This window comes from Fonsecaea multimorphosa, assembly GCF_000836435.1.
Source record: "Fonsecaea multimorphosa CBS 102226 unplaced genomic scaffold supercont1.21, whole genome shotgun sequence".
Classification (NCBI taxonomy): domain Eukaryota; kingdom Fungi; phylum Ascomycota; class Eurotiomycetes; order Chaetothyriales; family Herpotrichiellaceae; genus Fonsecaea; species Fonsecaea multimorphosa.
Window position 1 is genome coordinate 374,570 of NW_015971655.1, and position 26,137 is coordinate 400,706.

The following is a 26,137-nucleotide window of genomic DNA, read 5'->3' on the forward strand; positions in this document are numbered from 1 at the left end:
AGGGAGGCCTTGACCGGCATGCGTGTTTCAGCTGGCATTTCACTCTTTTTCAAGCAGCCACTGCTATCAACATCATGGTCATTCATTCACGCTCATACGGACAACGCTCTTTATGGAAGAATAGCTCTATCTGTCAGTCCGTCGTGGCAAGCAACAAATGCGAGTTTTAAGTGCTGAGAACTCTACATTTCAAATGACACTGATATATTTCAAAAGACACTGATATTGTCGTCACGATGTGACCTGCGGTGACGTCACTGCCACTTTGTCCTGCTCCTTCAAGTTTGTCTCTCGCTCCTCCATTCTTTTGTATATCATTTTGCACTGTAGAAGGCATAGATGGACACAATGTGGAAGCAATGACCCAGGCGCAAACCGCTGTACATACAGGTGGACGATCTCGACAATGAGCATCCTCCCAGCAACCACCAATCTCCTTATACTGCACACCTTTTCCAGTACATGGATCGACCAGCTGCTATCGCTCCAGCTTTCCTTACAATCCTGTCGAAATGAGCTCTGCACGGAAAAGTCAACAAGATGAAGAGAACTTGCATTCTCTGCCGAAGTCGGAGCCGCACCCTCCAATCAAACAGAGACTAAATCACTTCACATGGGCGTGGTTCTCGGCGACCATGGCCACTGGGTCGCTGGCAAATGTCATCTATCAGACGCCCTATAAATTCCAAGGCTTGGTCACAGTCGGCAAAGTCATCTTCATCATTGATCTGATCATGTTCCTATCCTTTGTGGCGTTGATAACGAGGAGATTCATTGTGGCACGCGGTTCGTTCAGACACTCGTTCATCCATTACGGGGAAGCCTTCTTCGTTGGCACATTCTGGGTCTCGGTCAGCCTGATCATCCAGGGTGCAGATTCATATGGTCATTACGCTGGCTGCGGGCCTTGGCTGGATACGGCGGTCAAGATATGCTTCTGGGTGTACTGCGGTCTTACCCTGCTCTTTGCGATTTTTCAGTACGACCTCCTGTTTGTGACCCAAAGGATCAGTATACAAGGGATGACGCCAGCCTGGATCTTACCCATGTACCCTCTTATTGTCGCAGGGCCACTGGCTGGGGAGATTCTTCAACACCAACCACCTCAGCCTGGAATTCCTATTTTTGTCGCCGGAGTTACATTCCAAGGCCTTGGGTGGATGGTCACCATCTTCCTCTACGCGATTTGGGTCATTCGTCTGTTCTCTGCCGACCTTCCGGCGCCATCTTTGCGGCCTGGCATGTATGTTGCAGTAGGGCCGACGGCATATACGGCAGCTGGCCTGGTCTCGCTCTCCCAGCGTGCGACATCCATACTGCCCGTTGGCTTTCTTGGTGTCAAGACAGTCTCCGCACCTGAGGTCCTTCGCGTCATTGGCAGCATTGCGGGAGTCTTCCTTTGGTTGCTTGCATTTTGGTACTGCGCCATTACCACTATCTCTGTCTTCAACGGCATCAAGACTATGTCTTTCACGCTCACTTGGTGGGGTTTTGTTTTCCCCAATGCAGGCCTTGCGCTTGCCACGACTGCAGTTGGGAAGGCGTTGGACAGTCCTGGTATCAAATGGGTCAGCACTGCTATGACTGCAATACTGTTCGTGCTTTGGCTCTTTGTGGCGTTCGCCCATGCTCGAGCGGTTTGGAAGGGTCAGATTTTGTGGGAGGGCAGGGATGAGGATGCGTGAAGCGGTTCCAGAATATCATTTATTCATTTATGTAATGAAAACACAACATTCAACATTGTGAAGCTTCACGAAGGGCGCAAAGAGAAACACATCGGTAGATGGCTTGACTGCAAGGTCACCCGGCGTCTTAAAATGCTTCATCTATCCCTTCTACCCACTCCCACTGACCGGCGTCTTTTCAACCAAGATAATGTCTGTCAACCCCTGGATTTCAGGTCCGCGCCGCCAACACCGGCGGATTCCGGGGCGCCATTTACAGCTTGAATCCTTTGCACTCCGGAGCTGAGCAAGTGGAAACTCCATCAGCACTCGGCAAGGAAAGCGATTGGCGCCAGCTCCCAAAGACCAACATGCCCCGCGAACCCTCTCATCGATCTCATTCGCTTCTCTGGATGGATTGAGCTCGAACAGGGCCCCAAGGGATCGACCTCAGCTGAAAGCTGCAGCTCTAGGTCCGTGGTTCTCATTCGCTGGCATTCGTGTTCTTGTCTGTATTTATCTCTTTTCGAATCGTCATCCAGCCACGCCCATGAACTTCTTTTCATCCTTTCGAAAACCTCGACGACAAGACAGGCTGCGCAACATGGTGCCCCCGGTCACTATCCGCAACGTCAGCAACAACCCGCTCACTCTGGTGCTGGTTGAGCATTTCGACCCTGCGCCGGACGAGGGTTTTCAGATGCAAAATGTGACGACGTCCTTGGCAACCATCACCAATGGGCTGGGCTTGACGAACAACACCACCCGCAAAGCGGTGCCTCAGATCCCCGCGGACGCGAAGCCTTTTGCGACGAGGGAGGTTTCGATCCCGCTGCCGCCGTTCACGGTTGTGCCCACGGACATCAAAGCCGTCATCAACAAGCCCGACGAGCGTCTCCGATTGACTTTCCAGACCGACCTGGGAGGGAAACATCAGATGTACTGCCCGGTGCCGACGGCTGAGACTGCGTCACTCGTCGCTCTGGCCCCAAACCCCAAGTTGCGCTTTACAGGTATCTTCCTGCCCCAGACGTCTTTCGTGGCCCTGTTCAACACCTCCCACATGGAAAGCTGGATGAAAGACCTGCCAGACCATACCCCGCTCGGTGTACTGTCGATTCCAGGCACCCACAATTCGCCTACGCATTACCAAGCCGCGCCATCGGTGCGGTGCCAGGCGGTGTCGCCAAAGGAGCAGCTCAAGAACGGGGTGCGCTTCTTCGACCTGCGCGTGCAGGTGCCCGAGCCCTACGACCCGAACTCTGACAAGCTGATACTCGTGCATTCCGTGTTCCCAATCTCCCTGACAGGGAACAAGCACTTCCGGGACCTGTACAACACGATCCTGGAATTTCTGAAGGAGAACCCTAGCGAGACGCTGATCGTGTCGCTCAAGCGGGAAGGCACGGGCAAGGGCACTGACGAACAGCTTTCGCGCATCCTGAAGAACAACTACACAAATCCGCGCGAGTGGTTCACGGAGCCGCGCGTGCCCACGCTGGGCGAGGTGCGCGGCCGCATCGTTTTGGTGAGGCGGTTCGTGCTCGAGGAGCCGCTCCGGCACGAGTGGAACGGGAAGGGCTGGGGCATCGACGGGCACGTGTGGGCGGACAACACGCCCAACAGTATGTGTCCGTCGGGCGACATTTGCGTGCAGGATTTCTACCAGGTCATGGAGAAACCGTCGATCGAGCAGAAGATCACGTACGCGTGCGCCCACCTCGAGCGCAGCGGGTGCTGTCTCTTCAATGCCAACGACGTCGGCGCTGCTGCGGCCAGCGACACGGGCAAAAAATACCCACTGTACATCAACTTCCTCAGCGCCAGCAACTTCTGGAACGTCAACTGCTGGCCCGAGAAGATCGCCGCCGAGGTCAACCCGGCGGTCGTCGCCCACTTGTGTCAAAGACACATGATGGCCGACAATGGCAACCGTGTCAAGGACGGCGACTGGAGCACGGGGATTGTGGTGACGGATTGGGTCGGCTTGGGGAGTGACTGGGATATTGTTCGTGCCATTGTGGGCATGAATGCAAAGTTGCTTAGGTAGAGACAGGAGAAGTAGAGCGACTCTTGTTGTTCATTTCATTTTCGGCGTTTTGGGCTTACCATCCTCCCTCTCCTCGAGCAAGACCAAGAGCAGGCCAAAACTGACATACATACATACATCATCAAGGCTTTGATGTTTTCGGATTTTCTTAGAACGGTTATCACAAATATATTTTACCGTAAACGTAGCTTTCTCAATAGCGCAATAGCAGGAGATCTATCTCATTCAGCTCATATCGACAACCATCGACCCCGGCTCCTCGAGGTATTTCTGCACCACCTTCGCCATCCTCGCCATGGTCGCGCCGTCCACCACACGATGATCGGCGCTCCAGCTCAGCGTGACCATCTGCGCTGGTCTAACAGTGACCCCATCCTCCCCGAAAACCGGGACGGTCTTGACCTTGCCCACGCCCATGATGGCCAACTGGCCCTCGACAATCACGGGCGCGACGACCTCACCGCCAATGTTTCCGATGTTGCTGACCGTGACGGTTCCACCGTTCAAATCGTCGTTGCCGAGCTTCCCCGCCTGTCCGAGCTGGGAGAGGCGCTGGATCTCGCGCGCGATGGAAGTTATGGACCGCGCGTTCACGGCCTTGATCACCGGCACGATTAACCCGCCGGGCGTGTCCATCGCGATCCCGATGTTATGCACCGAGCGCATCTTCAATTGCGGCTTTTTCGGGTCTGTGGTCAAGTCCAGGCGCGCGTTGAGGAGTGGGTACTGGTTCATCGCCAGCGATACGGCCTTGACGATGAATGGAAGGTACGAGAGTTTCGGGACGGTGGTGTCAGCAGGGTCTCTTCTCGTGGCGTTCAAGCGCGTGCGCATCGTCGCCAGGTTCGTGATGTCGATTGTGTCCGCGTACAGGAAATGCGGGATGGACAGCGATCCCGTCATGGTCTTGAACATGGCGGATTGGATGGGCGTGAGTCGTTGGGCCGTCTCGGTCTGTTTCGCGTCGAGTCCGGGTTTCGTCAATGGGGTAGCTGTGGGAGCTTGTTGTGCCGAAGAAGAAGAGGAGGAGCTTTGTTCGAGATGTCGGTACACATCCTCCTTCAGGACACGGCCGTCCTTGCCCGTGCCGGTGATGTCTTCGATTGCGATGCCGTGCTGCTTCAATAGGCCCCTGACCGCCGGAGTGGCTAGGGAGGCGTATTTGCCTGGCTGCTCCTTGGGCGCCGCTGCAGGAGGGGGAGTAGCAGCAGTCGTAGTCGATGCGTCTTGTTCCTTTGGAGGAGGAGGAGTTATGGCTGTGCCAGCCTCTGCCACTTGCTCCTCTGCTGCGACCTTGCCGGGATCGTTATCCTGCGCCTGAGACGGCGCTTCCGTATCCAGTTGTTCTGGCACTTCACCCTCGTCCTCATCCCCTTCCACCTCGATATCAAGCATCGCATCGCCGACCTGCACGACCGCGTCCTGCGGGTAATATATCTTCTTGATCACCCCGCTGTACTTGGACGTGATCTCGACCGAGGCCTTGTCGCTCTGCACTTCGCACAGCGGGCTCCATTCCTCGATGGGTGCCCCTTCTTCCACGAACCACTGGATGATCTGCACCTCTTTGACGCCCTCGCCAATGTCTGACAAGGTGTGTGTCTCGATCTTGTCGAGCCGGGGAGTCGCGTGGAAGTATCGTCTGCTGCTGCTGGCCGCTGGGAACAAAGGGGTGGTCGCGGTGGTGGACGAGTATGTCCGAGGACGTGTCGCTAGGCGGTTCAAGCTTGGAGCTGGATTCCGTGCCAGAGACTGCAGCCAGCGCAGGGCTTGCGGTGAAGGGACGTACTTCATGGTGCAAGCTTCAAGAGAAGATTTGCAGGAGGCATCGAGCGCCTGTTTTTTCTACTCCCTTGGTTCCTCCCACTCGACGTCTAGGGCACCGCAGGTATTTGAGCGCAGAAAAGGTACGAGGTTACTTGGGGTCCAACCGCGGATAACCGAGAGGGCGGAGTCGGGGTCTGATGGGCGATGGAGTGCGAAATCGGAGACCCCGCCGTCTCCCCGAAGGTTCATGGAGTACATACCTAGGCAATGACAACAGAAGAGCTTGTAGACGAGGCTTGTCTTATTGTGAACCTTTCTGTCGCGATGCTGTCTTGCTACATGGCTGGAAACACAGTGGATAGCTTGTAAGCACTGGGTCAATGCGAGCCGTAGTCACTCGGGCGACCACAACCATCGTGCATAGCAGAGACTACTGCGTACACGGTCTGAATGAAGTATCATAACTCGTTCAAAGACCTCAAGTTCTCTTCAAGGGAATAGACTATCATTCACACGATCGACCTTGTACCCTGCTCTAATTAGGCACCGCCCTCAGTGAGAACCCTAGTCCAGTCGAACTTCCTCCACGCCTTTCTGAACCCCTCGACCCTCTTGTCCGTCCCTCGATGCCATCGTCCTTGCCTCTTGATCACGTCTGGTTCCAACCCAAGCATGCCGCCAATTATCTCTCGCGCAAAGAGATCGCCCCTCGGCCATCGCTCCTGGTCCTCGACAACATGCCCAATCCCACCATCCAGTTCGAACCAGACATGGAAATATGGCATTTCTTTCACGAGACTCCTCCGAAACGCGAGTTTCCCCAGCCCTCCAGACTTGGCCTTTGCGAGGGTGTCAATGATCTTTTTGTGTTGAGACCACTCGTCTTCGGTGCTCAGGAAGGCTTCCTTGAAGAACGCCGGTGCCGTCTCCCCCAAGCTGTAAGGCAGCGGTATGACACAGAGCGCGGCGTGCGGCTTTCGATGCGGAAATGCAGCGTTCTCATAGAAGATGACGTCGCGTCCCTGGTCGTGGTACATGCGTGTGAGGGACTTCATGAAGTTGCGGATCTCCTCCCATTCGTCGTCGTCGCATTCGAGAAGGTTTGTGCGGTGCTCGGTCGGCACAATCATGGTGGACTGAGGCGAAAGTTCTGGTTCGGTCGGGAGGGTGAGATAGGTTCTTGTCGCGAGTGAGACAACAGGAGCAATAGGCGGAGTCTCCGTGTCTTCGTGGTGGCAGAGGGGGCAGTTCTCCAAAATCTTATTGAGTTTCTGGTACTCGTTGATGGCCACGTTGCGGAGGTTGGTCTCGGACTTGTGCACCCTTTTGGCCAGCTTTTGGGCATTCTCGTCGAGGTAGTCAAGATCATTGTCGAATTTGCTGTCCTTCGCAATCCTCTCGGCCAGCCGTAGACCCTCGCCCCCTTGCTGTCCGCGGGTGCGGCGTTCTTCTCGGACCATGTCTTCAATGCTCATCTCCTCGTTCTCCTCCACCTGGCCCCGTTCTGCTCCGCGCCGGTTCTGCACTGCCTTGACTTCGTTCCGAGGCGCGGATGAGAGCATGCGATTGTCCATGGCGGAGAGAGTGATGACTGTGGGATCCTGTGATTCGAACGCCGCAAGCGCGTCATTGTACTCCCTTTCCAGATCTGCCGCCTTGGGGTCTTTCCGCATTGTAGCCCTCATGAGTTGAGCCTTGAGTTTGTTAAGGGCCGTCTGGTCAATTTTCTGCGTAGTAGCAGTGGTTGCCGGAACAGGCATCTGGTCGAGCAGTATGTCTGGGCTGGTCTCGGTTTCTCGCGGATGAGGTCGTCGGACGCCAGCATCCATCTTGCGCTCCTGGAACAGCTCTCCGCTGGACTTGTCCTTGCCCACATAGCCATCGCCATAAGTCTTACGACGGTCCAGCTCAATCTTTTCTTCCCTGGCATCATCAAATTCTCGGAGGCTGTCGTAGCGTTCGAGGGCGACTTCTTCCACCTTGCGGCCCGTCTCTTCGGCTTGCCGGTATACGGCTTTTAATCTGGTCATCCGCCACTGGGAGCCAGCGTCTCCAAACGTGTAATCGACTTCGTGGGTGGCAGGCTCGTCGGCTTCGAGGTCGTTATCAACGGGAGTGCCGTTCTTGAGATCGCGTAAGTGGTGGTTGAGTTCTCTCTCGTGCACTTTCAGCCCAAAGTCTGCTTCCAGAGAACCGCCCTTGGGTTGCGGCGATGGCTCGGGTCTTTTCCTCTGGATGTAATCAATATCGAGCGCCGACGGTGCCTCCATCCACGAATCGCGCTTCAGCTCGCCCGAGCCCGAGCTTGTTGCAGGCTGCTTTTCCTCCTTCTCGTTCTCCTCCTCCTCCTGTGTGTCATCTTCACCTCTACTTCGTCGGCGGTGATGGTGATGATGGTGTCTGTGCCTATGTCTGCTCCCTGACGCGTCGTCGTCTTTTGAGTGTCTCGTTCTCTTTGATCGGTGTCCGTCTTCCTCATCATAATGCGAGTCCCCATGTCGAGAACTTCGGTGGTGGTGTCGATGGCGGTGTTCGGATTTCTCGTGCTCCTTGCGCCTCTCGCGTCTCTTCTCCGCCTCTTTCTGCTCTGCCAGCTCCTTCTCGAAATCTTCCAGCGTCATTTTCACAAAACCTGTGGTTGGATGTGTTCAATTTTTGGTGTGAAATGAGCGTCGAGGGAAAGTTACCAACTGCGGACCCGAAATTGTGCCGTCTGACGTAGGACTTGGAGCGCTGCTGCCTGCCGCCCGTAAGGACGTAAAATGACAAACACGACGAAAATTTCAAGGAGAAAAATGACTCTGACTACTGAGCGTTTCGCGCACCCACAGCATGAGACCGACCCTGGCTGTCATGCCTCGAGATCTACGTGCAAAGAGCATGCCGTCTCGCGGCATGCGACAGTCATAACAAATCCTGGGTAAATGAGTCTAGGGTATGTCCTCACCACTTTTAACCTTACACATTCTCTACCACCGGTAGGATGAGAACGAAAAATAGAAAAGGCAGCAAGTTTAAGAATCTGAATTTTGTCATGATCTTGTAATACTATAGCTTTCAGCCCTAAAGAAGAATTTCACTACCTCTGTCGGTGGGGTATTGCAAACCAGCCATGGGTCGACGGCACGGCATTGTCCTCCCAAAGAACACTAAGAGTATGTTGGACCAGATTGCGCTAAGATCGCCCTTCTCGCAAGCGACGCAGTACGCTGACTGTCTGGGTATGACTAGGTTGCATACAGCTTAACCGATAGCAGTGCAGCTCCACGATGTCTGAATGGTGCCACCGGGGCCGAAGATCTCCTTGAGGGATTGAATAGCGGACCAAGAACCCATGCCGGAAGAGGCCAAACCACCCAGTGCGAACAGGATCGCCGGAAGAGTATACCACCAGCTCTTCTTGAACCCACGCATGTATCGCGGCCAGCCATCATCATGACGAGTGGTGACACCGGTATATGGGTCGAAACCCTCGCCAGGCAGTGCTGCAGCACTTTGGATGGCCCAGGCCACGTACATAATGGCGGGGATACTATAGGTGAAGTTGAGACTGAGTAAGCCACCGATGAGGTTGGTGATGGCGGTGAAATTGGGGACGGAAACGGCAAGCACCAAGGCAATGATCCAATATATGGGTCCAAGAGCCAGCCAGAAGTAGTATCCCTTCTTCGTGCTCATGGGCGGCAGTCCGCATAGCTCCTGGCCAACTTCGAGGTAGACCGTCTTCATGCCGATGTTGAAATACAAGAAGATGGCAAGGAAACCGGTAATCAAGGCCAGGATATTGCTGACAAGTTGCAGACCGTAGGGGCTGACAACCTGCGTGATGTTTGTGATGGAGTACTGACCAATATAGGTGTAAACGAAAGCGCCGAAGAAGACGTAGACGACCAGGATGAATGTTTGAGCGAGGAGACAACCCTTCCAGAAGTCCATGGGATGACGCATTTCGGACAAGAATGCAACGAAGAGAAGAGCCCCAGAGTAGGCATAGACGATAGTGTCAATGCCGTTAAATTGTGCTGCAAACAGATCAGTCGACTGCTGTTGATACTCGGCAGGTGGCGTTCCAATAAAGGTTTTAACAGGGTCGAATTTCTTCAAGAGGGTTGTCTGGAGAGCGACGGTAGGGTCCGGGCCGTTAGTTGCAGCGGCGGCACAGATGATGATGAAGCTGACAATGTTGATCCAGACGGCGAAGTTGCATAGCCAACCAAGATGCTTCAAAGATCGCAGCCAGCCTGAGGCCATACCAACGACCATATTGATGATGACGATGGCGATGTAGCAGACCTTGGCGTCGGCCAGCTGCGACAAGATCTGCGAGTTGCCCATGAGCACAACGCAGACAGAACACCACATCTGAAAGGCTTGGGTAACATTGATGAAGTTGCGGGTCTTGGGACCGAAGAGACGGAAGAAAGGGTCGCCGAAGCTCAGCATGGGGTAGCGCGAAGAGTCAAGAGCCAGGAAGACCTTCCAGATCATCAGCCCCGAGGCGGCGGCGGCAAGCCCGAAAAGCACGAAAATGCCGACACCAAGGCCGTAACCAACGCTGGCGAAGACGTAAGGGGTCTGACTCCAACCGAGGATGTCGGTGGTGATGAGGTAGAAGATGGTGATCCAGCCAGTTGTGCGGAGGGCGCGAGCGGCACGTCGCCACTCGGCATCCAAGTCTTCCCTGGTTGACGGCGCAATTGGGAGAATGCCAGAGTCGCTGATGGTAGGGTCGCTGTTGGCAACAACGCCGTTCTTCTCCTGCTCCTTTTCGGACTTGCCGGCCTGGGTGCTCTCACTTTGTGTCACGCCATCTTGAGAACCGGTAATGCTGTGGGCATCAATTTCAGTCGAGTTGCTGAAATAGGCCTTGAGGTAACCGATGACGCCTGCGCCCTTGAGCTTGGCCATATAATGGCGGTACTCAATGGCCTCCAGTTCACGTTCGATCTTGGCCCAGAAGGTGTATTCTTCAAAGGTGACAGTAGGGTCCAAACGGGCCTGCAGACCCCAGAGACGTTGACGGATGCCCGGATGAGCGCCGCTCACTGACATCTGGCGGAGTTTGTCGGGCTCCTGGAGCTCATTCAACTCCTTGTTGGTTCCTGTGCTGATGGCCATTGGGCCAGTCGGGATGATCGACATCTTTGGCGATGACCAGGCGACAACCAGGTCGCAGAGGGGGATGGAAAGGGTTTGGAGAGAAACGAGAGTGAGGAAAGAGAGAGGGGAAATCTCAGCGGTCCTGAGCCAGGTTAAGTACGGCCACGAGAAGGTGCCTGCTGAAGTGCTGAACAGGTGTTGGTGGCGGTCGCCCTAACCGATTGTCAGTGAATTGTCACTGGGGTGCTCTCGCCCACGACGGAAGACAAGCTCGATCGAGGAGAGGAAGCCACCTGTACTCGATACGCCTCCACCACACATGCCAGGAATGGCATGTTCTGGAGGGTTGGAGTAGGATTGCCACCTGGGAGCCATTGGGATCGTGATTTGGAGGCCCAGAAGATTCGACCGGACGAACGAAATCACAGGCCGTTATCAAAAGCGAGAAACTATTCGCCGGGATGCACAAGATACTTGGGTAGGAGCCATGGCCGATCAGTGGCAACCCTGGACTCGTGCCCGACTGGGCCATGGGGAGACGTGGTATTTTTGTTCCACGAGCATTTAGTCCATTTAGTCGCAGATAACGGTGGCCCTACAGTGGATGAACTTGCAAAGGGACACGAGATTAAACTGGGGTAAGGACAGCGAGGCACGCAGTATTTCTTACCAGGTGAGGCAGGTGCGGCTGAATTGCGTCGTCACGGTCCTCTACAAATCGCCGTTTAGCTTCTCTTTCGGACGCAGTGGCTCTGCACTATCGCCCAGAAGTTTTCGTGGCTTGGTAGTCCTTTTAGTCTCTTGAAGGAATTTAAGCTTGAACAAGCAATCACCAAGCATCGAGTAATTGACCACTGAGCTCTCAATGAGCACCCGCTAGAAGTTGGCGCTGGCCCACTGATAGCCCACTAAAAGTCCACTGACGATCCACCGAGAGTCCACCGGGAATCCAGGAGCATACGCCCCATGGGTGCCCCCGGGGCCACTTGTTGATAAGGGCATCGTCGCACCGGGTCGGGAAGGTGTCATTGGCAGGACCCCCCCGGTGACGCCGCCTCGCTTACAGCCACTAGATTTGATCCACGATGCCACCCTCAGGTACTACAATATCCGCTGATTAGCGCCGAAGCTCAATGGAATCCCCAGAACACCGAGGCAGATCTGATAGCGACTCTCCATCAGGTGAGGCGACACCTGAGACGCCTTCCGCATAGAGCCAAGCTGGCTCGGTCCTAATCTTGCACAACTAACGACGTGGCCTATCACAAAAGTTCATCGATGGATGCGCCGAGCAAAGAGTAGCATTTGGAATATTCCAGCCGCGTGATCATGTCGCCCAGATCCCGTCTCCAGCCGAAAATCTCGAAAGTGGTGGCGGAATCTCCATAAAGATAGGTAGGTGTTCGAGAAGCTGGTTGAGTTCCTTTGAAGTTCGGGTCTCTCCGAGCTATCGAGGCCGGAATTGTGAAGTGGTCGGGTTATGCTTCCTCTCCTGACATTGAAAGACGTTCATCAGTTGCTGAATCAGGTTTTGTGATTACGGCCTTTCGAGGTAATCATCGCTTGCAGCCCAGCAGTCGCCCAGTGACAAGGGGGGGGGGGGGGGGGGGGGGGGGCGTATCGACTTCATGGTCTCTTTCTTAATGCCTGTCGCCTCTGCTGTTCTGCAAACTGCCTTCTCGTATTCTGGTCTTCTTGTCTGTCACCAAACATGCCGTTTGGCATTGTGGTCAAGAATAGATTCCAACCAGGCTCGGGCTCCTTGTCGGCAACGCGATTCTATTCATAATAGTCACGGCAAATTGCCGTGATATGGGTAGCTCCGATGGGAAGTCATCTTTTGGTCAATAGGGCAGGTCATCTTCTTGAACACAGCACATCCTCCCCCCCAGCTCTGTTAGTCGGAAGGGCGGAACGTAGGGCATCAGACACCGTGCATTGGCCTGGCACAGCCCAACACCCGAGCCGGCAATTATGACTTTGTGCCAGGTTGGGGTATTACCGACTCGCCGAGTAATTAATTACCTAGGTACACAGTACGGTCCCACAGGTGACACCAGACAAATCTGAGATCTCCCGCACCCCAATATTTGAGACTGTACACCCTCGCTGTCATGCGCTCTGATGTCATTTTTGGTACAGGTCTTATACTCGCAAGTGTCAAAGGAGAGCATAGGTGATAGAAGGATTCAGGCAGGTGGAGGGAATGTAGGAAGGTGCGAAATTCTCAGCCGAGATTGTAAGCGGGAGGATTATTTGAGACTTCGGCGCGGAGCGAACCCCTGTCGTGATAGCGTGAACCGGGTAAGATTTTGAGCAGCTTTGACATCATCCGCATGATTGGGCGGGATGCTGCAGACGAACCAGCCATCGCGACATGATTGTTCTCGATGTCGTTATCTGAGTATTGCAGTTGTGTAGCATTGAGGAGTGGACCGGTCACCGACCCTGGTTTGCGTTGAATCTACTTTCTCTTGTCTGTCGTGACTTAGCCGATGCGCAGGCTGGTCTCAAGAATGTTCCTTGTATATACCTTTATGCAGAGAGAAGACATGTTTAGTGATACCTTGACCCGAGTTGGTGCACGTCTTCTGCTGAGATGAGCTGAGGCTGGGCTGTCCAACGATGTGGCTCGTATCCTTTTCTGTCCATCCGTAAAATACCCGGTAAGAGCATGTCAAACTGATAAGGAAACAGCAGAGAGAAGACGACTCCGAGTCGGGAAGAGAGAACTCCGCAAGATCTGGCAAGAGATCAGCGCAACAGATGCCCTGGCCCTTGCTCTTGCTCACGCAGTTCGTGATCAAAAACAAGCTATTTATGGTTGTCCCGAAGCAAGTGCTGAGATGTTCGGCATCCAAGGGATGAATGCATGCCCTCTGCAGCCTCAGGAAACGGAGGTACTCCCTTCTGGTGGCGCCCAGCATCACGGTTGCCAGCGTTCTCAAACGGTTATGGGGCAGTATCCCCCATTCCAAGGGTCAGCCATCCCTCACACTTTGTCTAGCGCTTGTCGAACTGAAGTCATCTTAACGTGTCCATTAAAAATTGCCAGATTGCATATCGATCTCTTTGAGCTTGGATCAAGTTCGGGAATATCCCAGTTTGAGGTGAGTATTGGACACATATATATGCCTGCTCGGCCCGTGCCAGTTTGACCAGATATATCTGGGACCTCTTCGGGAGGAGGATCGCCTACTTGAGCCAGATTCCATCACTTGTTGACTTGATTAGGTTTCTTTCTTTGCACTTTGTTTTGTTGACTCTTTTAGTCTCTTTCCTAGTAAGGGTCTTTTGCGATCGTCAGGAGGTTTGTGACAACTCAATCGACATGTTTGAATTTCGGGTGGTGTTTTGATTTTCTGCCTCACCTTGTAGGGAGTGCCAGTCGCTACGCGGCTACGGTAAAGCCCACTCATCCTTCGTCCAACATAGCATGGTCGAATCTGGAGTTGCAGGCCGAAGTCTCATACATTGCAGTGTCTCCAGCTTTCCGAGTTTGTGAACCTAAGGGACTCCAACCAAGGAGCGACATGGGGCTTTTGAAAACAGCTACAAAACTCGGCGGCATATCTCTATTTGGACAGCCTATGATTGATTGGCACTTCAAGTATGTTACTATCTCGCATTTTGCTATTCATCACGACGGGGTGACTTGGAAGCCAAATTTAGGGATGGATAAAGAGGAAGAGGAGGAGGAGGAGGAGAAGTAGAAGTAGAAGAGGATTGACTGAAGTGAAATTGACGAGAGTGGCGAAGCTAAGTGAAAGTGCAGACAGAGGATTTCGCCTCGTCTTCTTGAAAAGACCTCTTTATCTGTCCACGTCGTCTCAAGATATTCTCATTTCTACTTCAGTCGCTACCTCTGCTCCCCTGATTACCTTTGGGTCTCTCTTCGCCACCGCCGTCACAACTCTCCTCAGGCAACGGAGGTCTCTTTAGCTTTGCTGATGAGCCGGTCCAAAGCCAATACAGTGACTATCCTCTCAAATCTGCCGGCATTGGAAAATTCGAGTTATAAATCGCTAATTTTGAATCCTCTAGCGCTCTGCCACTTCTATCCACAATGGCTCCAGCCGACCAAGTTAGACAAGCATCCGGAGACGAAACCCCCCTGAGGAGCACTGCCATCAAGGATGCCGAAAAGGGTTCTTCAGCAAGCAAGGACCCCAGCATTGCCACCTTGCCCACAAAACGTGGTCTCAAGGGAGAAGGTATACTACGCTCATTACATTAGTAATAACATTACTAACCCATCTACAGCCGCCGCTCTTCGACATATCCGCAAGGATCACAAAAGTACAGGTCTCGTCATTCCAAAGATGGATTTCCAGAGAGTCATTCGCGAGATTGCTCAGGACCTTGGGATCGAGCGAGTTCAAGCATCGGCGGTTGGGTGTCTACAAGAAAGTGCAGAAGCGTTTCTTGTCAGCCTTTTCGAGGGTAAGTCTTAGGTTTCTCGATTGGTCATCCTGGATATGAAGTTACTAACCCTGTAGATGCAAATCTTGTTGCCCGTCACGGCAAGAGGGACACAATCGGCAAGAAGGCAATGCAGATAGCTTTTCGACTTCGCGCTGAGGCTCATCAATAGGCAGTCTCACACCCAAATCAAAACAAGCAGCAGGATAGCTGGTGGGAAGGCCAGCTGTTGTCAAGATGATTGATCTTGAACGTGCGTTCCCGGCGCGTAATGTACCTAGGTACTCAATAAGAAACCATTTGCGTCCTCTCAGAGCTTCGAGAACATGGCCTCCTTCTGAGATCTGACATCCAGTTCATGTGTCCAAGTGCTCCGTGGCTGAGTATGTAGATACCAATACATCTTCGCGAGGTCCTCGGGTTTCATGAGGTAAGCGTCCAGATCCGCCAACTTATGAGTCTCTCCGTCTCGTGCCCATTTGCGCCGTGAAACGCCACCTATAATGTTAGTATCCACAGGGCCATCCACTATTATGTGGACGGCATGGATCCCCCTTGGCTGAAACTCGCGCGTGAGAATTTGACATAGAGCTCTGAGGCCGAATTTTCCGGGCGCGAAGCTACTCAGGCCGGCGGCGCCACGTAATGCCGCAGTCGCTCCGGTGAAGAGGATGGTTCCGTGTCCAGCTTCTAGCATATCAGGGATGACAGCCTTAGATGACCAAAAGGCGCCGAAGAGGTTGATTTTCATAAAACTCTCGAATTCCTCGGTGGTTGTCTCGAGTGTAGATCTGGGGTAGATGCGCCGGGAAGCAGCATTGTACACCATGACACTGACAGGACCTAGATCTGACTTGATTGCTGCAAAGGTCGAGAGCACACTCTGCTCGCTGCGCACGTCGGTAACGTAGTACTTTGCGGCCCCATTTCCGTAGTCCTTGTTGATGGCATCTTGTATGGTCTGGAGCTTGGTTTCGGTGCGGGCAATCAAAGCGACGGCATAGCCTTGACCGGCAAAGTGGCGTGAGACGGCCTCTCCGATGCCAGGCCCAACGCCCACAAGCGCCAATACTGGTTTCTTCGTCGGGTTCAGAGACATACTTCGGCTTGTGGTCCAGGAGTTGGGTTGAATGAATGTGCACTTTGATTCGATGTGGAAACTCGTGGGACGGGCGATGTATTTATTCCAAGAGGGACTACATTTCCAACTGACATACCTAGGCTTGCGAGGCTCACTATATATGGCGCCTGGGGAAAAGGGGTAAACAGTCCACACCCACATGCGAGGTACTTATGTACCTACCTAGGTAGATTCCCCCACAATCTCCAAATTGGGGCTCGGTCTCCGGACATCATTTATGTTCAAACTATGAGAATTTGCTGTTGCTACGGGTGAAACTTAGTCCGCGAGGCTGAGGCCCACCTCTTTTCGGCCGTAGATACTATACATTCTGTGTGTTCGATAGGCGGGCTGCAACCTCCAATTTTGTGCCCGATTTGGAGAATGGTTGCAAATGGCAATAGATAGCGAGTTCCCATTGGTCAGGTGTCCTAGAACCTTCTGCCCACGAGGCAAATTGGAGCATGAGAGCACTAGACCGCCCCAGATGCATTTTGTAATAGCTTCTTTGTTGAGACTTGATATCCAAGTCTTGCGTAAGTCTGAAGATGGTATTAGGAGATGGTAGTGCTGCGACCGGAGGAGAAATGATGCCGTGTTTCCTAACTCCGACTGTGACTCGTCACCTCATTTCCGCCATGAGAGAGGGTACAGGTAAATAGGTACTCTGGTCGTCTTGTACAAGATATTTGACTAGGAGTGTCCTCGATCCGTAGGATGTTTGATACTGACCGGTTCAAGCTCGATGAAGCAAACGGCGTTGAGCACGCTGCCCCCTGAAATACTTGAAGTGGTTGTCAAACATGTAAGTTCCACCGACTTCCCCCATAAATGGTATGCTCATAAACAGGACTAGATTTCCAGCCTCCGTGAGCTGAACAGCCTCGCACGAGTTTCAAAGTATCTATACACCAAGACCCTTCCTTTCCTCTATGAGTCATTGAGTATCGAGTGCGTTGAGGGGCTTTGTCCACGAGTACAAGATCTCCAAAAATACTACTTGACAGCACCACACTGTGGAGTCGAAGATGGGCTACATTTTGTCAAACATCTGACCCTAACTACCAAAGATTACAAAGATCTGACCGGCCGGTGCTACCACAACCGTGCTCACGACCTATTCACTGGTGACTACCTTCAGTTCGACGACCACGAGCGACAAACTGCAGAGTTCCACTTAGATGGTATACCAAGGAGTCTGGGGACACCGTTTCCTGCTGAGAACACAGGAGCTGGTCTCCTCAAACTGTATAATGATCAGAACATCGAGTTAGATATTTCCCAGGAGTGGGATTTCGTTCTATTTTGCCATAGACTTCGACCAAGCGCACTAAAGTCATTCAGGTACAGTATCCCTCATGTAAACTTGTGTCTCCTCTGCTGATCATGTACAGTTGGGATCTGGGGACGTGCGTGCCGTTGGCTATCCTTGGCGTAGGAGGCTACCTGGGAACCTATCAAGAAAAGCTTGAGCGTCTGTCCCTATCGACCGATGGTGAATGTGATAGAGCTGGAACAAAGTGTCAGAGCTACGACTTGTCGAAATTTACCAATCTGACCGAGGTCTCATGGGTTGGAATTCAATCAACACAGGAAATTACTGCTCTCCAGAATCTGCTTGAGAAGAATGCGCATGGCCTCAGAACCCTCAGTCTGAAGCCAGGGACTGGGAAGCTGCCGATGGCAGGTGAAGAGATGATGAGGCTGAAGGAAATCGTAACAGCAGAGACGTTGCAAAATTCATCGCGCCATCTCTCTGTATTGGCAGACTCTGATTCCTCACTGTCTTTGTAGTGTCCAGTCTGAAGATGCAGCCCTACCTCTCTGCGCATAAAGTTCTGTTAAGGGCCTATTGCCAAGCCTTGTAATGACAGCTGAGTGGATCAGGTACAAAATCTGTCACGTGGGAAGCCCCGCGTGGCTGTCGACACCGAACCCCGGGCGGCATCGGCTTGTTCCTGGAGAGGCAACGAATTGTCGTGGGAATTTTACAAAAAGTTGTTAATCGACCTTCCCCTTCCTCCATAAAGACATTTCTGCTACAACATCCCTCATTAGACAATATGGCGACTTCTCCCGTCGCCGTCGTCTGTATCGGCATGGCCGGTATGGCTACCAGAGGAATTCTGAAAGACAAGCTCTAACAGGCCAACAGGATCCGGCAAAACTACCTTCATGCAGCGCATCAACAATTACCTACATGTCAACAAGAAGAAACCCTATGTGCTCAACCTGGATCCTGCGGTTATCAACGTTCCCTTCCAACCCAACATTGATATTCGCGATAGTATCAACTACAAAGAAGTCATGAAGCAGTACAATCTTGGTCCAAATGGAGGCATCCTTACATCTCTTAATCTATTCGCAACCAAGATTGATCAGATCATCACTCTACTTGAAAAGCGAGCAAATCCACCGCCCGATAGCAAAGTGCCGCCACCGAAGCATTTCCTGGTTGATACGCCCGGCCAGATCGAGGTCTTCGTATGGTCTGCTTCGGGCAGCATTCTCCTCGAGTCACTTGCATCCTCCTTCCCTACTGTCATTGCCTACATCATTGATACGCCACGCACCTCTTCCACATCAACATTCATGTCCAACATGCTCTACGCATGTTCGATTCTATACAAGACAAAGCTGCCAATGATTCTTGTTTTCAACAAGACGGATGTGCAGGACGCAGAATTTGCAAGAGAATGGATGACGGATTTCGATAAATTCCAGGAAGCCCTCAATGAAGAGCAGAACAAAGGTGTCTTCGGTGGCGAGGGATTTGGTGGAGGGAGCGGCTACATGGCCAGCCTTCTCAATAGCATGAGCCTCATGCTGGAAGAGTTTTATTCTCATCTGAACATGGTGGCGGTGTCGAGCATGACTGGCGAGGGCATCGACGAATTCTTTGCTGCCGTTGAGGAAAAGCGGAAAGAATTCGAACGGGACTACCGGCCGGAGCTGGAGAAAAGAAGGAAAGAGCGCGAGGAGGAGAGCGCGGCGAAACGCGAACACGACTTGACGAAAGTTATGAAAGACATGAAAATGGATTCCAACTCAAAGTCAGGTGATAAGGGAACCTCTAAAGGAGAATCTGATGATGATGACGACGATGAGGACGAGCTTGTTGATGCGGACGACTTCCCTGACGCGGAACGAGATGACGATGAGGAAGGCTTGAAGCAACGATACAAGAACGCCCTACGTGAACAAGGCATTCAAGTCGACGATGACGATCCAACAGTAGCCCGAATGCTGGCAGAGACACGGCGATCAGGTTGAGCGCTGGAGAACGCTGGAGGGTGATGTGGCACGAGATTCGCATTAGCATGAGATACCCCGAGTTTGGAGTTAGGAGATAGGACATCGATTTGGCTCAGAATTCCTGAACTTGAGCCTGCAATTGTATTTGGAACAACTGACAAAGGTTTTCCTGTGAAACTTGAAGATTTTCTCCTAGACCTGCTGGTCAAGTGAGTTCCAGTACGTACTTGTACTACATCATGTGATATAGCCTCGCGAGCCTGCAAGGCTGTGGTGGCCCCTCTGAAAATGCCAAGCCGCGCACAAAACCATTAGGTCTTGGCATCGGGCCTGCGATTTTGGGAATTGGGGAATTTCTGAAAGTGCGGTTTTCCCATCGTGAGACGACTTGCGCAAATCCCTCTCACAATCATTCCTCCACGCCGCTGCCCAAGATGAAGTACATCTTCTCGCAAGAGCAGCTGGTCATCCCAGAGGGTGTCAACATCCACATCCGCTCGCGCATCGTCACGGTCGAGGGCCCCCGAGGTACGAAAGACAATACCCATGCCAACCCGAAGTCTTTGCAGCCACCGGAGAGAACAATGGGAAAAGCATAGCATAGAGAGAAGCCGGATCGAAAGAGAACGAGGCTAACAGGAATTTTGTCGCACAGGAAAACTCACCAAAGATCTCTCCCACATTGCCGTCACCTTCACGCTCGGGAAAAACAAGGCAGGCCAACAGCTCGTTCAGATTGAAATCCACCATGGCCAAAGAAAGAACGTTGCCGCTCTCCGGACCGTCAAGTCGATTATCCAGAACTTGGTGATCGGTGTGACCAAGGGTTACAAATACAAGATGCGATACGTCTATGCTCACTTTCCCATCAATGTCAACATCGAGAAGAATCCCGAGGGCTTGTTTCACTTGGAAATCAGGTAAGAACAGGCAACTTCCCGCTCACTCTTCTCCGCGCACGCAGGTGCACCGTTGAAAATTGCCTAGAAGCAAGAGAGGGAAGGAAGAAAAAAACTTATATGCCTGCCATATGGACAAAAGACAAGCAGACGAAGGAGAACGCTAATTGTCATTTGCTATGCGACAGAAACTTCTTGGGCGAGAAGATCGTCCGACACGTTACCATGCACGACGGCGTCACAGTCGAAGCCTCGAAAGGTGTCAAGGACCAGATTGAAATTACCGGCAACAGCCTCGAGAACGTGTCACAATCCGCCGCCGATATCCAACAGGCCTGCAGAGTGAAGAACAAGGATATTCGAAAGTTCTTGGACGGACTGTACGTGAGCGAACGGGGCAACATTTTGGAGGAGTAGAAGGCGCACTTAATCACCCACTGCATTGCATTGATAGCGTGCCTGTGGTCGAGGGTTGGTGTTGAGGGGTCGATGGTGGTGATGGTAGGCAATAAGGCGGTGAAGCGCGGAAAGCGGGCTCCTTCAAACAACCGCAACATTCATGATGGACGACTGGCGGAGGCGTCATGAAGTTGCTAAAATGCCCCGCCCGCATGCTATCGGAGAAGAAGAGTCGTCTTTGCAATGGAAGTACCGAAGAGCCTGATGTCTCGTCCCATCGTCTCAAGACGTCAGGATCCGGCGAAATGGCCTAGATGAAGAAATCCAAACAAGATTCACAGTTCTGTGGTCTGAGCGATCAACCAAAGAGACCTCATCCTATGCGGTTGTTTGATTCTATTTCTGTGTCTGAACATATGATGGTCTTTATTCAGGCAGGATTGGTCGATGGTCTTCGATCCCCCCAGCAACTGTGCTGAAAGCTACTTCCTAAGGCCACTAACATCTCCGACTCGGTCCGATTAATCCAGCAGGAGAAACTCGATTCGCTTCTTATGTCCCAGGGGTGAGAACATTTCCAAGGTAGAGTACGGTTATGAAAATCGCCGACGACAGGATATTCACCATGAGTCTAGAAGGCGTAGAGGCTCAGCGGAGCGAGAGCCTTTCAAACTAGTGATGAAAGTACATGCGACTTTCACCATGGCTGTCTGATCAGCTGAATCTCTACTCCTCCGAACCACCGCAGCGAATTGTCCATCAATAGCCAGGTAAATCAGACCTTACTGTGCGCACGATACTTTTGGAACAGGTCACTAGTTCGGGCACTTCCTAGACCAGAGATCCTTTTCCATTTCATCTTTGGAGTCCCCACCCGCCGCCTCCAAGTCCACTTGTGATTTTTCGGGGAGCCTTGCTCGCTCTTCATGTCGGATGCGACTACGAGGTACTGGACGCTGAATCGAAGATTTGAACACCTGTATGAGCCACTTTCTCGAGGTTCACTGCATCAGCCCACCTCTGATCAGACTCCTTAGTATGGACAATGTGAGTGACGATCTCCTAAACTCCGGACGACATACAATATAGACTTCGGTTACGGTTTAGCGCAACGTAACTTCTACTCTTTTGGGATGACAACGACACCGAGGAATTCCGAGCCAACGCTGCAAAATGACCACCCCAGGTCGTCATACTCAACTTCACCACGATTTCGTGGAGTTGCCATGAGTTATTTCCGTGAGGGTTTTTGCCAAAGGAAGATTGCGGCTCGTGGCATATAAATTGACCAGCGTGAACCATGTCCTTCACAAAAATCCTGTCAGAAGCGAAAGCATTACATCGCATACAAGGAACACGCAAATTACTTCCAATTGAACCAACATGACCGCAGTCACCCATGCCGAATTCCACGCCGACACTTTGGCCTCGGACGTCGCCAAGGCCTTTGCTGGATCGATCCGGGGAAGAAACATCATAGTCACAGGAGTCAATAGGGGAGGTATTGGCTTCACAACGGCTCAGGCATTTGTACGAAATCCTAATATATGGTCTCTACGCCAAAGCTGACAAGAGCCCACAGGCATCTCAGTCCCCCACCCACATCATCATCACTGGACGTTCCCCAACAAAGCTTCAAGAGAGCATCGAGGCACTGCAACAGGAATATCCCAACGTGCACTATGCCGGGCTCAAGCTGGACCTATCGAGTCAGAAGTCCGTTCGCGAGGCGGCGGCCGAGCTCCTCGCGATGGAGGACATTCCCACCATTGATATTCTCGTCAATAATGCCGGCGTCATGCTGATCCCCGAGCGAACCCTCAGCGAGGATGGGATCGAGATGCACTTTGCTACCAACCACGTTGGCCACTTTTTGTTCACCAACTTGATCCTGCCCAAATTGATCAAGGCGGCAGAAGGGAAGCCTAAGGGAATAACCCGAGTGGTCAATGTCTCCTCGTCGTCCCCCCTCTCGGCAGGCGTCCGATTCAGCGACATCAACTTCGACAAGGTCAACAAGACCCTGCCAGAGGACGAGCAGCCGCAGTACGAGGCACTCAAGCATTGGGGTGAGAAGGAACCCGAAAACAAATCGTATTTCCCGCGCGAAGGGTACAACCAGAGCAAAGTGGCTAATCTCTTGTTTTCCATCGGCTTCAACGCACGCTACTACGACAAGTACGGACTCTTGAGTCTGGCGGTCAACCCGGGAGTCATCGCAACAGAGTTGCAACGAAATTTCCCACCCGAGCTAACCAGTGCGCTGGAGCAGTGGGCGAAGAGTGGAGCACTCCATATCAAGACGCAGGGTGCGGGAGCCGCCACGAGCTTGGTGGCTGCCACAGATCCTGGACTGAGCCTGCCAGTGAGCAAGGACGGCAAGGAAAACTTTGGAGCGTACTTGAGCGACTGCCAGATCAATGATGGGGCAAACGCTCGCGCCGTGTCGAACAAGAATGCCGATAGGCTCTGGATATTGTCTGAAGAATTGGTCGGAGAGAGCTTTTCTCACTAATAGGAGAAGAGAAGAGCAATTCCCAGATGCCTTGAGGGACTACATTCCCGACATGCGAGCGGAATCGGGGCATGAGCCGGACGCAAGGCTGGCAGTGGATCCATGCTTCCCCGTCTCTCGATCTTTTGTTGAGGACAGGCGAGGACATAACAAGATCAAAAAAAAAAAAAACCGATTCCTGAGTAGGCCTATGTCAGTGTCCTTCATCAGCATTCTGCTTCAGCCTGTCTTGTGGTCTCTACTCCGAGCCCGTGACTAGCAAATCCAATCTAGCCCTGCTGCTAACACACACTCCTTGGTGACGGCTCCCTGCAGCTGAGGCCACCGGAAAGCAGAGACTTCCGACGACGACAGCCCGAGTGACGGGATGACTTGCTTCCAGAATCGCGGTCTCCTTTTTCGAGGCTGTGGTCAAGGTGTCACGGTCCAGGATTGGGACCCTTCCCTTGTCATGTGACGAGGCTGTGCTTCAAGGGGCACCTTCCGCGCTTCATATCAAGTCTCGTACCACCGGAACACGTCCTGGCACGGCAGTGAATATTATGTGTTTGTAAGCCCCCATCTAATGCATCGATTCTGAACGAGCAACTTACATCCTCATGGCATTGAAAGGCTCTTTAACTCGGATTCGTTAGAGTGGAAATGGGCTTGAGACGTCAACCTGGCAAGGCAGCCACCATCCTACATGAGGGTAGAGCCTGTCTTTGACGACTACTGCGCCACTTCCCCTCTTTTCTTCAACCTGCACTCTCCCTCTGAGCAGACACTGTACTATCATCCAATCTATTCAGTATCTTCATACTTTCTTCCGCAGGGAAGAGACATGAGATTGAGTAGGTCATGCAGACCCTTCGTGCTCGAATTCAAGATACCTAGGTAGCAAAACGATCGGAACCTCTTTCGTCTTTCCTCAACCCCTCCGAGCCGACGTCAGAAATAAACGGCACAGTCTGACACAGTTAACGACGAGGAGACCACCGTGTAAGGAACTGCTAATATCTGGTCATGAGTGTAGGGATCCCGCTGATCAAGAGTAGATAGGATACCCCTTCTAAGTGATGCCAACCCCATAACTAATGGTTAATCACTTCTGTTTTACTACTATATCGTACGCTCTTCTCGTTATACCTATGCCACTTACTTCTGTCGTCGGCTTGCCAGATCTTCTGCGGGGGCAATTGGAAAGGGACAATGAAAAGATCATGACTGAATTTCAAGGGAGCTCCAGACTTGCCAGAGCTACTTTGTGGCAGGCTATGAAAAGATATTGGGACAAATCATCAGTCGTTCAAATTGATGTGAACTAAACATTGCCGAACAGAGATCCTACCCTCGTGTCGCCCCATGTGCCAAAATCAGTTGAAACATGTTTCCGTCCTTACTTCGCTGCCTCGACGCAAAACGGGTTGGGAGTGAAGATCCCTTGAGGGTCGGCTGCCTTTCTGATCTGCTGCAGCTTCTTGTAAGTTTGCTCATCGTAATAATACTTCCAGACATTCTTCATGGTCCAATCGCCATACGAGCCCCAAAGAACACGTCGGTCAACATCGCTGAAATGCTGAGGTAACCCTTTGTCGGTATCGCACTGCCATTTTTGCGCCGCATCCTTTTGTTTATCGTAAAAGATGTCCCATGTCCCTCCGAGGGTCGCATCCCGGAAGGTATAAGCCGTCCCGTTGCCCGCGTTTTTGCTAAACATGGACTTTGTTCCTCCATACACCTGCAATTGAGATGATACATACAGGCCTTTGGTATTGATCGCCTCAGTCAGACGTCCGGCAAACCAATCGACCCATCCCTTGGAGGACAGATCTGCCCAGTTGGTGGTTTTGGTCCGCTTGATGTAAGGGTATGGGAATTCGCGAGCGGATCGGAACAGCCACGACGACGCGATTGTCGACATGGCTTGGCCATCGATGTCCTTGGTGACTATGCCCCCCTTGGCGTTCTTGATCCGGTTGAAAAGATCTGGTGAGTACGGCTCGTCCCCGAAATTGACCCACTGAGCGTAAACAACAATCAATGGCAGCTTGAATTTGAAAAGGTCGGCTATTTTGTCCTGGCCGTTGTCTATGTCGTCGGGCAATTTATCCTTGAGTTCAGATGCGGAGCCGGGAAATATGCTGGCAAGGTTGATTTCCTTGTCGACGACATTGACCGTGAAGTCGTAGCTCCGTGGGAAGTTCGGATCTGCGGCCTTCTGCACCAAGAGGCTGAGCAACGGCTTCAGATTTTCTTGCGAGAACAGAAAGGCCTTCCAAAGCCCCCTGGAGCCTTGGAAGTCCTTGTCCTGTTGGACCTCAACGGTAAAGTGCGTCAGCACTCCCATGTTCCCAGGACTGCCGCCGAGGAACCCGAAAAACAGGTCCGGATTGTTTTCCCTGGTGATTTTGATGACGTTGGCGTTGTGGTCGACAATCTCAAGCTCGCGCACATAATCTCCGAGAAGTCCAAAGGATCGAGCAAGCATTCCATATCCGCCGGTTTGGACATGGCCTCCGAGGCACACGTTGATACATTGGCCTGTGGGCATGAAGACGCCGTTGTCTTGCAAGAAGTCGAAGATTTCGGCCAGCGTCCAGCTGACACTCGATCGGATATATGCCTTGTCGTCCTTGAAGGTCAGGTTCAGATCCAGATTGGGTCGTCGGAAGGTTGGTTTCAGGTCCAATTGGATACCATCTTGGCCCGTGGAACATGCTCCGCTGTATTGGTGGCCTCCTGTCCTGATGGCAATAGGCTTCTTAGTCGCATTCGCATACTTGATAACATTCTGGATATCTTCGATGCTTGTCGGCTGCAAGATCTCCCCAGGTTTCATGTCATGCTCATCTTCATACGTTGACGAGGCGTACAAGTTGTTCGCACGATCATAGGATTTTGTACCCGGTTTGAGGTTGTTGCCTTGGAATGCTGCATCCATATTTGTACGGACTGTGGCTCATG

The 26,137-nt window shown here is 52.4% G+C and overlaps 12 protein-coding genes across 12 annotated transcripts; 7 read left to right on the forward strand and 5 right to left on the reverse strand.

Moving 5' to 3' along the window:
- Nucleotides 1-635: 635 nt before the first annotated feature.
- Z520_08944 (uncharacterized protein) lies at nucleotides 636-1,685 on the forward strand (the record flags this gene model as incomplete). The annotated part of the gene is made up of 1 exon (XM_016779440.1): nucleotides 636-1,685. One exon carries the CDS (start codon nucleotides 636-638, stop codon nucleotides 1,683-1,685), a length of 1,050 nt encoding a protein of 349 aa, XP_016629550.1.
- A 583-nt stretch (nucleotides 1,686-2,268) lies between these two features.
- Z520_08945 (uncharacterized protein) lies at nucleotides 2,269-3,714 on the forward strand (the record flags this gene model as incomplete). The annotated part of the gene is made up of 1 exon (XM_016779441.1): nucleotides 2,269-3,714. One exon carries the CDS (start codon nucleotides 2,269-2,271, stop codon nucleotides 3,712-3,714), a length of 1,446 nt encoding a protein of 481 aa, XP_016629551.1.
- Nucleotides 3,715-3,939: 225 nt separating this feature from the next.
- On the reverse strand, nucleotides 3,940-5,508 carry Z520_08946 (uncharacterized protein; the record flags this gene model as incomplete). The annotated part of the gene is made up of 1 exon (XM_016779442.1): nucleotides 3,940-5,508. The coding sequence occupies one exon, from the start codon at nucleotides 5,506-5,508 to the stop codon at nucleotides 3,940-3,942; it is 1,569 nt and encodes a 522-aa protein (XP_016629552.1).
- A 512-nt stretch (nucleotides 5,509-6,020) lies between these two features.
- Nucleotides 6,021-8,102, reverse strand: Z520_08947 (uncharacterized protein; the record flags this gene model as incomplete). The annotated part of the gene is made up of 1 exon (XM_016779443.1): nucleotides 6,021-8,102. One exon carries the CDS (start codon nucleotides 8,100-8,102, stop codon nucleotides 6,021-6,023), a length of 2,082 nt encoding a protein of 693 aa, XP_016629553.1.
- A 622-nt stretch (nucleotides 8,103-8,724) lies between these two features.
- Nucleotides 8,725-10,623, reverse strand: Z520_08948 (uncharacterized protein; the record flags this gene model as incomplete). Its single annotated transcript, XM_016779444.1, has 1 exon — nucleotides 8,725-10,623. The coding sequence occupies one exon, from the start codon at nucleotides 10,621-10,623 to the stop codon at nucleotides 8,725-8,727; it is 1,899 nt and encodes a 632-aa protein (XP_016629554.1).
- A 4,024-nt stretch (nucleotides 10,624-14,647) lies between these two features.
- Nucleotides 14,648-15,175, forward strand: Z520_08949 (uncharacterized protein; the record flags this gene model as incomplete). The annotated part of the gene is made up of 3 exons (XM_016779445.1): nucleotides 14,648-14,795; nucleotides 14,845-15,024; nucleotides 15,081-15,175. The coding sequence occupies 3 exons, from the start codon at nucleotides 14,648-14,650 to the stop codon at nucleotides 15,173-15,175; spliced, it is 423 nt and encodes a 140-aa protein (XP_016629555.1).
- Nucleotides 15,176-15,313: 138 nt separating this feature from the next.
- Nucleotides 15,314-16,102, reverse strand: Z520_08950 (uncharacterized protein; the record flags this gene model as incomplete). The annotated part of the gene is made up of 1 exon (XM_016779446.1): nucleotides 15,314-16,102. The coding sequence occupies one exon, from the start codon at nucleotides 16,100-16,102 to the stop codon at nucleotides 15,314-15,316; it is 789 nt and encodes a 262-aa protein (XP_016629556.1).
- Nucleotides 16,103-16,868: 766 nt separating this feature from the next.
- Z520_08951 (uncharacterized protein) lies at nucleotides 16,869-17,917 on the forward strand (the record flags this gene model as incomplete). Its single annotated transcript, XM_016779447.1, has 3 exons — nucleotides 16,869-16,928; nucleotides 16,980-17,467; nucleotides 17,518-17,917. The coding sequence occupies 3 exons, from the start codon at nucleotides 16,869-16,871 to the stop codon at nucleotides 17,915-17,917; spliced, it is 948 nt and encodes a 315-aa protein (XP_016629557.1).
- Nucleotides 17,918-18,186: 269 nt separating this feature from the next.
- Nucleotides 18,187-19,396, forward strand: Z520_08952 (uncharacterized protein; the record flags this gene model as incomplete). Its single annotated transcript, XM_016779448.1, has 2 exons — nucleotides 18,187-18,229; nucleotides 18,279-19,396. 2 exons carry the CDS (start codon nucleotides 18,187-18,189, stop codon nucleotides 19,394-19,396), a joined length of 1,161 nt encoding a protein of 386 aa, XP_016629558.1.
- Nucleotides 19,397-19,812: 416 nt separating this feature from the next.
- Z520_08953 (uncharacterized protein) lies at nucleotides 19,813-20,694 on the forward strand (the record flags this gene model as incomplete). Its single annotated transcript, XM_016779449.1, has 3 exons — nucleotides 19,813-19,906; nucleotides 20,034-20,298; nucleotides 20,466-20,694. The coding sequence occupies 3 exons, from the start codon at nucleotides 19,813-19,815 to the stop codon at nucleotides 20,692-20,694; spliced, it is 588 nt and encodes a 195-aa protein (XP_016629559.1).
- Nucleotides 20,695-22,059: 1,365 nt separating this feature from the next.
- Nucleotides 22,060-23,191, forward strand: Z520_08954 (uncharacterized protein; the record flags this gene model as incomplete). Its single annotated transcript, XM_016779450.1, has 2 exons — nucleotides 22,060-22,206; nucleotides 22,259-23,191. 2 exons carry the CDS (start codon nucleotides 22,060-22,062, stop codon nucleotides 23,189-23,191), a joined length of 1,080 nt encoding a protein of 359 aa, XP_016629560.1.
- Nucleotides 23,192-24,569: 1,378 nt separating this feature from the next.
- On the reverse strand, nucleotides 24,570-26,114 carry Z520_08955 (uncharacterized protein; the record flags this gene model as incomplete). The annotated part of the gene is made up of 1 exon (XM_016779451.1): nucleotides 24,570-26,114. One exon carries the CDS (start codon nucleotides 26,112-26,114, stop codon nucleotides 24,570-24,572), a length of 1,545 nt encoding a protein of 514 aa, XP_016629561.1.
- Nucleotides 26,115-26,137: the final 23 nt, after the last annotated feature.